Source organism: Gopherus flavomarginatus, chromosome 7 (assembly GCF_025201925.1).
Source record: "Gopherus flavomarginatus isolate rGopFla2 chromosome 7, rGopFla2.mat.asm, whole genome shotgun sequence".
NCBI lineage: Eukaryota > Metazoa > Chordata > Testudines > Testudinidae > Gopherus > Gopherus flavomarginatus.
Window position 1 is genome coordinate 74,014,632 of NC_066623.1, and position 13,984 is coordinate 74,028,615.

General features: G+C 39.1%; 1 protein-coding gene across 11 annotated transcripts in view; it reads right to left on the reverse strand.

Annotated features, from left to right (window-relative positions):
• The window catches only part of GPSM2 (G protein signaling modulator 2), a 53,938-nt gene that overhangs the window by 33,909 nt on the left and 6,045 nt on the right, over window positions 1-13,984 (reverse strand). For 4 of the 11 annotated variants that reach the window (XM_050961434.1, XM_050961425.1, XM_050961424.1 and 1 more), the window contains exons 2-3: window positions 8,929-9,072; window positions 2,067-2,177 (exon numbers count right to left, since the gene is read on the reverse strand). The exons of 2 other annotated variants lie outside the window; for them this stretch is intronic. In XM_050961434.1, coding sequence (XP_050817391.1) covers window positions 2,067-2,128 — 62 coding nt within the window. In that variant the 5' untranslated portion in view covers window positions 2,129-2,177; window positions 8,929-9,072. Of the gene's footprint in view, window positions 1-2,066; window positions 2,178-4,516; window positions 4,707-4,995; window positions 5,078-8,928; window positions 9,073-11,505; window positions 11,653-13,984 lie in introns of those variants that run through there. 5 more of the 11 variants (XM_050961427.1, XM_050961426.1, XM_050961428.1 and 2 more) reach the window with 5 other exon arrangements.

Genomic DNA, 13,984 nt, shown 5'->3' on the forward strand with positions numbered 1-13,984 from the left:
ATTTTAAAAGTATGCCTTACTTTTTGATTACTTGTTTTTTCAGTCTCAGGATGCAGCTATACGTTCGTACTGTTGCAACCATACAATTACTATGGGAAAGCTGCAACATTGCACAGCATCCACATATTTTGTTTCACGTGCATGGCGTGAAGAGTGGTCCAGAAGAAAGGCATCCTCTTTGTGGCCTAGCTAATTTCCCTGTCTCTCTTCCTCTACCTATGGCAGTAGGGACTCCAGGGGATAGTGAAACAGCCCACACTGTGGGTGACAGTGCTTACATGTTTAAAATCAACCATATTCTACTTTCTCTTCTTCGGAGCTCAGGAGAGTGGGAGATGCTAGTGAAGCAGTGAATGGACACATGTGGCAACGCTTAGTGAAGAAAGAGCACGCAGGCACACATGCATTCTCCAGTGTATGTCCACATGTTGTACTACCAGCCATTGATTGGGTCTTTTCAGGGTTTCCCTTATCTGGTGCCAATTTCATGTTAAAGTTAGGATTCTATTTAAAAACTGTATTTCCCATTACACCCCAGTGTTTCTCTTCGGCAAACTGGCGTTGGGAGCCAGAGCCCCTGTTGCTCTTAAGACTGCCCTGAACATGTGTATTGGGAGACAGACTGAATTAAGGCCATCATCATCCTGCATGCAGCTAGTTTCATATGAGACATGAACAAGGATTCTGACATGTTCATGCTGTCACAAAAGGGTGGGCTGGGGCATTTCATAATTGCACTGGGAGAATCAACTACATCAGCACAGTTGTTAGGCTTCTGCTTGGCATCTACACTAGCACTACTCCTGTGTAGAGTGATACAGCGGCAGACAACATTGCTATTAGCCTTGCTGAAGGGGCCACCACAGGACAGATAAGGTGTGTACCATGCTGACCTGCCACCACCCAACAGCAAAAGCACAAAGTATTTCTAAACTCCTTCACCTTTAACGTGCTTTACAACCAAATTTCAACATCTACACGATGAAGGTGAATATCTTCAATTAATGAAGACAGCATTTACCTCAATAAGAGCATATCAAGCAAGTTTAACTTTGACAGATTTTAAGCATTTAATATGTCAAGTTATATCAAGATATAGCAACTGCACCTCCAAGACAACATTCCTCCTCTTTATAACTTTAAGCATTGTCATCCATATGTATGCAAGAAGTACCTCTTAGGACACTCTCCCTAGCTCATATAGTCAGTAGATTATGAAACTACGCATAGTTTGTGGAGGTGCTGGGGGTACGGTCAAGGGGGTACAGCAAGATAACACAATACAGCAGAAGACTATCAAATAAAGTGGATCATTTAAAGCACTTAACTGATAAAGTCAATGAAGGGAGGTACACATGAATTACACTGCTGGGATTATATGCCACTTCCTTCTTAGAACAGAACAAAAAGTCACACCAAATTGGCATACTAAGCCCTCATAAAGACTGCAATATTTTTATAGTAAATCAGATACACCAGTTCATCTTGCAACTGCATGCAGTTCCAGTACAGTAACAGTTTCAAAGCAGAGCTATGGAAGGTATAAAAAGTGAAACTGCTGTAAGTTTGGTACTGTTCTTTCAAGAAGTATAGAATGAGGGGTTTTTTTTTAATTAATTATTTTCTCATTTCACACAATTCTTGGGTTCAAGACCAAATGAGACACCATCAGGTCAAATCTGAACCAAATTTTAGGTTTTGCAAAATAAGCTTTGACAAAACCTAATACTATCAGAAACTTTTCTAATGGAACGTTTCCCCATCCAGTGCAAATATTTTCCACCAGAGTTTGCACTATACTAGGCAACCGAGTAGTCTATTTTCATTGTTCAAGCCGAGAAAAGAAAAAGAGCAAAACTTTTGAACAGTAAGAAGTTATATGTTTAAATTTCTTTCAGTTTTAAGGTATAGTGCCACTAGTAACAGGTAAAGAAATAGGTTCCTGTTGAAATTATGTTTAACTTTGCTATTTCTCTTTAAAAATCACAGTATTGAACATTCACATAAAGTTTCTATTGTTAACACAGTACTTAAAACTTTATACAAAAAACAGTACATAGTCTTACCTGTAGCGAACATGAAAGGAATGATCTTCACGCATGCTTATCAAAACATTACTTTCCTCCATTGAATTGCATTATCAGTACAGAAAAGTGTTCTGCAGGCAGGACAAGTACCTTAATATGGAGAATTGTTGTCAGCACATTATCCCAGTTAGTATATTAACAAGTTAGAGTTAATAGTGCCTAAGCTCCTGCTGAAATAATCTTCTTTATTAATAAGGAAAAGAGATCAGTGCCAAACACAGCTTAATTTTCCATAAATGTGTCCCGAATTCTTGCGTCTATGGCCCTTTCAGTTCCATTCAGCTGCATGTCTGCAAAGGGAACACAAGATGCTTGCGTTGAAGTCTCATTTTCAAAGAACTCATAACCACCTTGGGCTGATGCAAACCCCAAAGCTATCCCTGCTGAGTGCTAAATCTTATCAACCATTTAAAGTGAGAGAAGCAAAGTGTTTCCGTGTGACCATGGGAACTTTTGCATGCAGGCAGCTGAAAAAAGAAAAAGAAAGGTTCAACAGAAAGCAGTACTCTGTGTTCAGCTAGATTTTGAATCAGCTATCATTATGTTGCTAGTCTTTTGTCCAAGTGAGAAGCTTAAAGGATAAATATATGAGTTTGGTTTTAATACAGCATCTTCCATGTTTATATGTAAATCATGTTAACATGCACTTGTGAATTACATGGCTATGCATTCCAGCAAGAGATTTTAGAGATGTCAATACATGACAGCAAAACTCAAGCACTCTATACAGTCATCAGAACACCAAGAGGAAACTCAATCTACCTTTATTTAATTCATAGATTTAGTCTTGGACCCACATTTTCCACACAGCATCCTTCCTTCTCTCCACATACACCTCTCCCCTCCAATTTTTTTTCTTATTTCTGCTTCCAGCGTCAACCACTTCCATAACCTATAATTCCAACATAATGCTCCCATTTGCCTCCAATAGTGCTTTTTCCCCTACCCAGTCCTGTCAAGATGTCCTCTCTGGCCAGCACTCGATAACCAAAAGTATCAGCCCTCTTCCAGTACGACAGTTCTTTCACCCTTCCATGCAGGTGGTTACAATTGCCTCAGTATCAATAAGTGGGTGTGATTTTTTTTATTATTATTAATAATAATTCAAGAGCGTAACACATAGATTTCAAGATTCAGTTGAGTCTTCATGGATTAGGAAGGCCTTATGTTACAATCTACTTATTAGAAGTGCCAAACAAGTCCTGCCCCACTAATGCAACAATATGATTGAAGATTTTGAATGCACAGGAATGAGGGAGTTATAGCTTCCATGGAAGTGGTAACTGAACCTTCTCAATCTACACAGTGTATACACACTATGATTTTGTATAATGGCATAAAATTAATGTGATAAACAAAATTACAAACAATGCACAAGGGGTCAATTTATAGTTCCTGTGATTTCCCACAACTTTCAATTATCCAATTTTTACATTTATGTCTGAATCATAGCATTTTGTGTACTGAAGCTCTGAAAAAGAGACAGAAGTAAACTAGAAATCAGTGCATTTTTGAACGTACATCAATGATCACATCTTCAAATAAACACAATTTTTTGTTCATAATGCAGTCCAAATGTATAAAGGAAAAACATAAGAACTCCTAGACACTGAAAGGATATGTCTGCACTGCACATGAAGCACAGGTCTGCAGGACCCGGACTTGTGGACTCTGTTTCCAAGCCTATGCTTGAGCATCGACACTACATTATAAATCTTGGTTTACAATTACTGGACCCAGGTCTCAAACCTTCTGACTGGGGTTTGTGGCTTGACCTGCGTCCATACCGCAAAATAACAGGGCTTGGACCAGAGTCTCAGCAGGACTTGGGATCTGACCTCCCCCGCCCCTGGCAGGGTGCTAGGACCTGGGCCCTGAATGCTTGCTGACCCAAGTTAGACCGATTTGTGTGTGGATGGAAGGGGGGCTTGGGTTCAAACCTTGAGTCAGAGCCCAGGCTTAGTGTGCAGTGTAAACGAACCCTTAGATACTCATATGGATTAAGATTTTCTAAGATGATTTAGAGAATTTGGCACTTGTTGCAATGGGAGAAATTTCATTTTTGGGTGCGTCTACACAGAACAAAATAAAAAAATAATGTGGCAGCGAGTCCTAGAGCCTAGGTCAACTGACTCAGATTCACAGTGCAAGCTAAAAATAGCAGTGTAGACATTCTGTCTCTGAGTCCAGGCTCCAGCATGTGCCTGAACATTTACACTGCTTTTTTTAGTCCTACACTGCGAGCCCAAGTCAGTGGACCCAGACTCTGAGACTCGCTCGTGGTGTGTGGTTCTTGGGGTAGGGGGTGGGGAGAGGAGGGATATTTTTTCCTTTTATGTATTGTGTAGGTAAACCCTTAGAGAACTGTATCTTGCTATTCAATATTAAAAATGTAACAGAAAAGTGGATATTGTGAGTATACAGTATACCTTTATATATACTTATCTGTATTTTCAACTAAAACGTCTTCAAGCAGGACAATGACACCTGTCTTCACCAAAGAATAGGTCCATAGTAAGTATGCAGTTTAAAAAGAAGTCACTTGAGTTTAACTCTTCCATGACGTCAAACAAAACTACACTCACAAATGTGTGAAAGAGTGCCTTCACTGATGAAAGCCTTATTGGAAATTAAAATAAAATAAAAAAAAAAAAAAAAAGCCATACATACAAGTTAAACAAAGGTTTACCATATTTCCACCACACCAACCTTGCATATAAAGTCATATCTGAGATGGAATAAATGAATGGATATTTTTTCATAAAGTTTTAAAGAATCTGAAAAATTGGGATTAGTATGGAATTTCTTCCTGAACAAAGATTATAATGTAGCTAGTACAATGTTTAATATTGTATAATCAAGTGTAGCAGCCAGTATGCGCTCCACAACAAAAAGAACAATGTCTTACCAAACTTTTTTATTGAGAGAGACTGCTGATCTGATGCCCGTTATTCCCTTTTTCTAAGGATCACAAGATCTTTAACTTCTACCTGGGCAGTGAGTGGAAAAAATAAGTTACTTCAATTGAACCTGTCATTGGAGGATGGGAACTCTCTTGCAGGATCACCTCTGCCTCCTCAGCACTGTACTGAAATTTAAGTATTGGGGCATAGAAGTTTGGTGCTTGCTTGGTGCAAGGAAGGTGCAAGTATTACCCTACAGATAATACGAGGGGAAAAATGAGGTTTAGGGCTTAATTTTCAGAGGCACTGAACACTTCCAGCTTCCATTTACTTCAAATGACTTGTGTGTATTTAGCAACTCTGAAAAAAATCAGACTCCAACTGATTTGGGTGAGGTTATAAGGCAAGTCCAAGGAAAAGCAAGAAAGAGGATCCAAGTCTCCTGACTACCAGTCCTCCTCTTTAACCAGTAGTACATACTACATTCTCTGAGAACAGTATAACAATAAATGCAGCTTTCCCAAAAGTCTGCTAGGTTATAAATTGACCTGGTTGTCAAGAACTTCCAGACTCGAGTTTCTGATATGAATAAAGTAGACATCTCTGTGAAATTTTCAGTAAACTGTGGATTCTAACAGATCTCTTCAGTTCTGAGATATCTTTTGGAAAGCACAACAGATTGATATGTCTGGTGTAGACAGTTATGCAGTAATAGAGGTACTTACCTAAAATATACCTCAAAAGAAAACCAAAAATTCTTATTTTTAAAGCAGACACTAGCTAATTGGGAACAATCAATTGCATTTACTCTAACTATATATAGGAGAACCATTTCCACACAATTTTTAGTGGAATGATTCAGCAGATAAGATTATTATTAGATTAATTTATTAGCAGAATATGGAAGACCAACCGTCATAAGATGATGGAATGATGGAAATGTTTCTGTTTTAAAAATTTCAATCTAACGATCACTTAAATCAAGACTGTTTTCTTCAAAGCAAAAAAATGTATTTAAGTACAGAAATTTTTCCTCTAGAAATGGAATATTTCAGGTTGTAACAATGGGGAGAAAAAAAAGAAAGGGCAGGCTTGAAGCAGATAATCTAAAAATGGAGCTTTGGCAAGCACTGTTGAATTTAAAGTTAAATAAAACCATACCAAAGAGGGTAACACAGTAACTCCTCACTTAAGGTTGTAGTTATGTTCCTGAAAAATGCAACTTTAAGTGAAACAATGTTAAACAAATCCAGTTGTCCCATAAGATTTAATGCAAATGCAGGGGGTTAGGTTCCAAGGACATTTGGGGGGGGGAAGGGGGGGCAAACAAAAGGCATTATACTATATACTGTACAGTACTGTACTGTGGTTGGAAAGTGCCCCTGGCTTACCCCACACAGGCACAGCCCACTACAGGCAAGGACACTAGGAAGCACCTTTGCAGCAGCAGCGGCAGCTTCCCTGGAGAACAGGCGATTTTGCCAGGAGTGCTCCAGGCCTACCTTTTTCTGTCCCTGCTCCACTCCAGGCCCACCTCTTCCCACCGCTACTCCACCTCCTCTCCTGAGCACGCCACATCCCTCCCTCCCAGAAGTCCTAAGCACCGCCAACAGCTGTTTGGCAGCACTTAGGACTTTCTGGGAGGGAGGAGGAAGAGTGAAGATGCAGTGCTTCCCCGCTCCTGCCCCTCCCTCCCAGAAAGTCCTAAGCATGAAGTGCTGGGAGGGAGGAGGAGGAGCAGGGATGCCCCACATCTCCATTCCTCCTCTCTCCCTCCCAGAAAATCCTAAGCGCCGCTAAACAGCTGTTTAGCAGCACTGAGGACTTTTTGGGAGAGAGGGGCAAGAGCAGGGAAGCCCTGTGTGGAGTGGAGTGGAGACACAGTGCTTCCCCACTCCTGTCCCTCCCTCCCAGAAAGTCCTAAGCATGCACCAAACAGCTCTTCGGCGGTGGAGAAGCACTGGTAGGAAGGGGGAGGAGGCGGAGAAGCTGAATTTGTGCAATGCTTGTAAAGTTGCTGCTCTTCCACAGAATCTTACAAGCAGGCAGCCAAACGACGTTATAAGGGAGCATTGCACAACTTTAAACAAGCATGTTCCCTAATTGAGCAGGGACATAACACTGAAACAACGTTAAGTGGGACAAAGTTAAATGAGGAGTTACTGTAAAATATATCTAGATGTTAGTATGGGCCCAGATTTTCAGACCTGTGCACACACAAAATTCCACAAAATATGGAGCAAAGAACACAGAGCAGAACTAAAAGAAGCTTGATTTTGGCTTTTGATTCAATTTTAATTTCAAAATATTTTTAATAAGTTCACCTGAATTAATAAGTCACATCCTAATACATGAAGCAGATAATGGGCTCATTAAACCAAAGACATAGGTCAGTACATTTGAAGCAAAATTATCACATTGAGTGTAATATAAATAGTTTGTATAGTAACTAGCAGAAAAATAATATCCACTATTCATTCTTGATTTCTGATATTCCATGACTGGGACTCAAACAGAGGTTCATAATGTGTTGGGAAAACACAGATTTTCTGAACCATTAATATAGAATGTCACATGGTGGTTAGACATGACAAGGTTATTTATGATGCTGTTGTAGCTGTGTCGGTCCGACGATATATGAGAGAGAGAATCTTTTATTGGATTAACTTGTGTTGGTGAAAGAGACAAGCTTTTGAGATTCTCTGTGGAGCTCAAAAACTCATCTCTTTCAGCAACAGAAGCTAGTCTAATAAAAGATATTACGTCACCCACCTTGTCTCTGTTAAACTTATGTACAGTTCTGCACAGCTTTATGGAGTCTGGCTAAAAGAAAACACCACACTAAGAAAGAAAATGTGATTTCTCCTGGAATTTTCATTTCTATAAATTTCTGTGCACCAGTTTAAGAGTTCCAAGTTTGCTCTCCTCAGCTGGTAGGTTGAGAGAGAATAAGAGAGGTACTTTTACTAATGATCTGATCCTTTCGGGATTTAAATTGGGACAGTGTTGATTTGAAGTCTAATGATTATTTTTGTTTTGTTGTTTATAATAATCATCTTCTCTACCTCCTGGCTTAATTCCACATGCAGCAAATGTCTCCAGGGTGAAAGATATCTTGAGAACAAACAGGCTAACTGTGAAGAGACTGATTTTGTGTTAACTAATCTTCCAGCAAACAGGTAGGAAGCAGAACTCTCCAGAGACTAATGAATTATTATTTTCAGATTTGCTTGAAGGAAAGGGCACGGGACAGAGGTTTACTAGACAACTACATAATACCCCGCCCCAGATGTGAGAAGCTGGTTCCACAGAGCTTTTAGCCACTGTGAACATGGAAGAGAAGCCCCAGCCCCATGGTGCACTGGGCTATCACTGGACCATCAGCCCAACCTACATGTAGACTATTGCTAGTGTAAATGCTTTGTACACTGATCTTAATTTGCATGTTTTTTCCCCAGCATTTTTTTTTTAAACACAATCATCCACAGCTTTAGATGGACACATTTTTTAAATAAGTAATATGTACTTTATGGAACACTGCAGACAATCAAAAGCAGAAAGAAAAGACATACACCTCAGCTAAGACTGACATCCTAAGATTCCCAAACACTTTGAATATGTTAACTTTGACTACCTATTCCTTGAACAAAACAGGGGTTTCATCAACCAACACTTCACAAGAAATTTCCATCAGTGTATGATTATAGGCCTGAAAAAAAAAATTCCAGAAAGGTCCACCGATGTAGAAGAATCCCTGAACTCCTTTTCCCTCTGGGAATAGAAACAAAGCACCTTGACAGAATAAGGCTAGGCAAGCACATTGTTATTAGCTATTCCTACACCTCATCCTAGGTAGTTTTTTCTGAACCTGCAGATATCAAAATTAATAGCCAAAACAAAGCTCACTATGAAGAGGCATTACAGTTCTAAGTTCTTACCTCCTCACAGCCTATCGGCATCCAGGACTTTTCAGACCCTTGAAGTGCTTATATTTAGTTAGTAGTGTCTTCTGACAGCACACAGAACAGTGGAGATTCCCAATAGAAGGAAAAAGGTAGCAGCTGCACCACAGATAAGCTCCCCTTTAAAAAAATACATTTAAAAATATCATTTTTGACTGAAAAATAATAAATATAAACAAAATTTTAATACATTAATTTGATTCTCAGTCAACTCACTCCCACAGCTGCCATCCCTTTTCATCTTACAGTTCCAACATCCCTTGCTCCTTCCTCAATGGCTGACCAGTGGGGAGCGAAGAAAGTCGGCTCCTTCCACTAATTAGTGGACTGTCATAATTCACAGATATGACATCACATCCCATTAAGAAAGATTTTATTCCTGAATAGGTGTTCAAAGGCTATTACAAATAGCTTAAAACACACCATCAAAGATACAGAATGTACATCTGATGCTGAAGTATAGGCGCCATTTCATTCAAGGTATGGGACCCAAAACCATTCCTTTTATAGCTTCCCCTCTCCCACAAAAGGAAGAGTGGTCTTAGGAGACCAAGGACAAGCACTGGAAACCAAGAACTAGCAAATTGTAATCCTGGCTGTACACCAAGTCATTTAACCTCTGTATACTCATTTTACCAACTTTGGATAATGCTTCCTTTTCTCCCTCCCTTACCTGTTAAGGATTCATGTTTGTACAGCACTTTGATGATAGAGAATGCTATGTAAGTGCCAAGTATTAGTCATACATGACCTACCCTCAACATTAATTAATATACTCCTAGCTACACAAGATCAAGTTATTTTACCACGTCACAAACAAGCAATTCCCGATTCAGAAACCACGTCTAGTCAGAAAGAAACTCACCAATGTTCTTAAAGGACTACTTCCTTTTCACTTCTGTGAAATGTCTAAAACTAACACCTAAGTAGGAAGTGTGCATATATACCAAAAAATTTTGGAGAGTTAGTGTCATGGGGGTGGGGGGAGTGCAAAACCTTTCAATTCATTTAAATACTCCAAATTTAGAGCCAGAATCTGACTTTAATCACATTGGGTAATACCCTATTTCTTACAGTAGTCCCATTGCAATGGGATCACTTCTGGAGTAAAGTGGTATTCAGCTGGTACTGCAAAACAAGATGTGGGAAAGGAAGAGTTCAGGGACCTTGAAGAGAAAGGTGCACTTAACGTACACTTGGAATGGAGCCTTAAATTTTGCCAAGTTTACATATGATTTTAAGTATGGTAACCTTATTATAACCTTGATCCAATTTCCACTGACATTTACTGCAATGAGATGGATCGGGTCTTATCTGTAGTATTCTCTAATGTTAGATATTTAACTGAAATTGCTTAGTTAAAGCATGTGGCAAGATTTACAGGCCACATAGTGACTTGAAAACATAGAACTACACTCTCTGAAGACACAATTTAGCCTGTATAACCTTTATTAATAACAATAATCCACATGGAAGGAACCCAATCAAACTCTCAGATCCAAGGCTGAATATACACAACTGGTAGTTCTAAGAGCCATCTTATTACTTGTTAATTAACCATATTTAATATAGAAGTCATTGTGAGGATCAAAGATGAACCTCACAATGTCTTTATTACAGAGTAACTTTTCTGAGCAGAACTTCTCTTTACATACAGTATTACGACAATCAATGTTTAGGTTAGAGTCAGCTAACTAATTTTGTAGCTCTTTATTATCCTATGAACAAGTTAGTGCAGAGAACTGGGCATAGCCAAGAGGACAAGTAGTAACCACAAATACATTGATAAATGGAAAGTAATGCATACGGGAAAACATAATCCCCACTATACATATAAAATGATGGGGACTAAATTAGCTGTTACCGCTCAGGAAAGATCTTGGAGTCACCGTGGATAGTTCTCTGAAAACATCCACTCAATGTGCAGTGGCTGTCAAAAAAGCTAATAGAATGGTGGGAATCATTAAGAGAGAGAGAGAGAAAATAAGACAGAAAATATATTGCCTCTATAAAAATCCATGGTACACCCACATCTTGAATACTGCGTATAGATGTGGTTGCCTCATTTTAAAAAAAAGATATATTGAAATTGGAAAAGGTTCAGAAAAGGGCAACAAAAATTATTAAAGGTATGGAACAGCTTTCGTATGAGGAGAGATTAATAGGACCGGGACTTTTCAGCTTGGAAAAGAGATGACTAAGGGGGGGATATGATAGAGGTCTATAAAATTATGACAGTGGAGAAAGCAAATGAAGAGTTATTTACTCTCTCTCATAACACAAGAACTAGGGGTCGCCAAATGAAATTAATAGGCAGCAGGTTTAAAACAAAGGGAAGTATTTCTTCACACAACACACCGTCAACCTGTGAAACTAGCTCTTTGTCAGAGGATGTTGTGAAGATTAAGACTGTAACAAGGTTCAAAAAAGAACCAGATAAGTTCATGGATAGGTCCATCAATGGCTATTAGCCAGGATGTGCAGGGATGGTGTCCTTAGCCTCTGTTTGCCAGAAGCTGGGAATGAAGGACAGCTGATGGATCACTTGATTACCTGTTCTGTTCGTTCCCTCTGAAGCAGCTGGCACTGGCCACCATTGGAAGACAGGATATTGGGCTACATGGAACGTTGGTCTGACCCAGTATGACCGTTTTTATATGCAAAGTATCTGTTTCAGTGCTAAAGTATGACAATACCACACTACCGCAAAGAAAGAAAGGAGTACAATGAGAAATGCCAGCAGTATACCATTTTACATTTTTACAATAAGTCTAGTTAGCAAACTGAAACAGATTAAAAAACACAACAAGAATTACTTCTTCATCACCCATTGGTATTTTGGTGCAGGGGGCAGGAGAGGTTGGTTGGTTTGTTTGTTTTTTGATGAAGTAACAAAGCATGCATAACTGAGGATTTATTCCTCTTAGTAAAAAAATTTTTTTACATCAAACCACTGGGATTTTCTCATTTTTGGTTTGGCCAGACCAATCCGATCTATAAATATACTCCTGGGTTGAAAGCCAACACTCTGTAGACAGTATTCTTCATAAACCTCACACAAGTAGGGACTGCATTTGCAATTTTAAAGTTTGCTTCAGCACCATGCAAACTGAACAACCCCCAAGGTAAGACAAGCTGAATGACTTGTGCTTTTACTACTCCTATTTTAAAGACTGCATTCAATATTTTAAGAACAACTCAAATTATATCACTACTCCAACCAACCATTTGTGAGTTTTGTCACCAAGATCTAACCTCAAAGTCTGAATATTATCCCAACAAACAAGAAAAGTAATCCTGTCCTCCAAGTGTCTCTGGACAGATTTCAAGCCTCTCTTATCCAACAGGGAAACTATTTAGTATCCTCAATTTGGGAAATGGAGCATGTTAAATGATGTCAAAGAACAGCAGATGGGGAGAGACCAGCATGAAGCGTTGATTATTTCTGTGCCAAGATCGCCCAGGGTGGATCAGAAATAACACTGCATATTACCCAAAAAATATGCAGATCAATACTCTACTTAGTTCGGCTCCTTCTTAAAGCGTGGCATTTCTTCTTCAAAGGGGATCTAATAAATCTGCTTAGGCCCCAACTTTACTCTTACATTTTAAAGGGAAAATGAGAGAGAATTCTACACTATTTGGGTCCTCTAGAAAAGACAGGCATAAGAACATATATTTTGATTTCCATAAGTTGATAAACAGGTGATTAGTGTTGTATTCCTCTTTAGCAGTGATACGTATATACAAACTAAGGCAAGATTGCACATTACGTCTTCGTGAAGAGTTACACAGTTGAGCTAGAGAAACATTCAATTCAAGGCAAAGAGAACTAATCACTGTACCAGCAAATGCCATTCTTAACCTTCAGGAATGAGAGTTTAGACATACAACTTTGACAGACACTGGATATCATGTACAGTTAGAACGACCCACAGCAGTTTATTGCCACCTGCACTGACTGGCCTATCACTATATCCATCATTCCCAAGTTAACAGCAGCATATTACAGTGGAATGAGAAAAATAAAAGCTACACTGGAAAGGAGGTTAATCTTTTCAAAACTGTGGACTGTCAGTTGAACAGGGTGAACTAGCAAGGACAGGATGAACATGTACTAAAGTGAGTGAAAGTGTTCAGGAATTATTTGCTTTCCACAAGATCACTAATGCTAATTTACTTAAAGGGAAAAAATAACATTTAAACTGCCTTGCCATAAATGGGGGAGGGGGAGTCTGTTTCCTTGTGTTTCCCCCCCACCCCACTCGAGCCTGCCTGTTGGTATCCATCTGTTGTTTCTTTTCTTATACTTAGATTCTAAGCTTTTGGGCAGGGATTGTCTTTTTGTTCTGCGTTTGTACATACAACAGGGTCTTGGTCCATGACTGGGGCTCCTAGCAACTATGATTATACAAATAATAAATAATACTTGAGAAACGTATGAAACAGTTCATTATGCAGCTGAATTATACTTTGCTTTCAACAAATGTGTACTCCAATGATGTTGGGGAAGCAGATGCACATCTGTCCACAAAGTGCCTAATTACTTTCCCTCATGGCCTCCTTGTAGAGCAAAGTGATAGGCTGGCCTGCATTCTGCCTCCATTCCCCCTTCCATCTGATATATCAGATTAATTCTAGTATTCATTACTGTATAAATACTGCTTGGTCACAATAGGATCATCTGTACTCTCCTATAATAAACCCTTGCGTGCAAGATCAGATGGAGAAACCCTGCAGCATTAGAACAAACTGAAAAAGCAGAACAACACACTGTAGGTACTGGGAGGAGCAGAATGCGGTAAATAGAAGACAGCCAAAAAGGATTATGAGAAACTTTTTGAAAATGTACATGGCTACAAGTAGGTTCTTTTTTCAGAACATAATACTAGTTGAAGGTTCATAAGCCATGCACATAAACTTCACTGTACGTATGCATCTGCTTTTACAGGTACCACACAAACTGTGAGAAAGAACCATATTCTCCAAACATGATCAAAGTTAAGTATTAGGACACAAACACGAAGTGTTG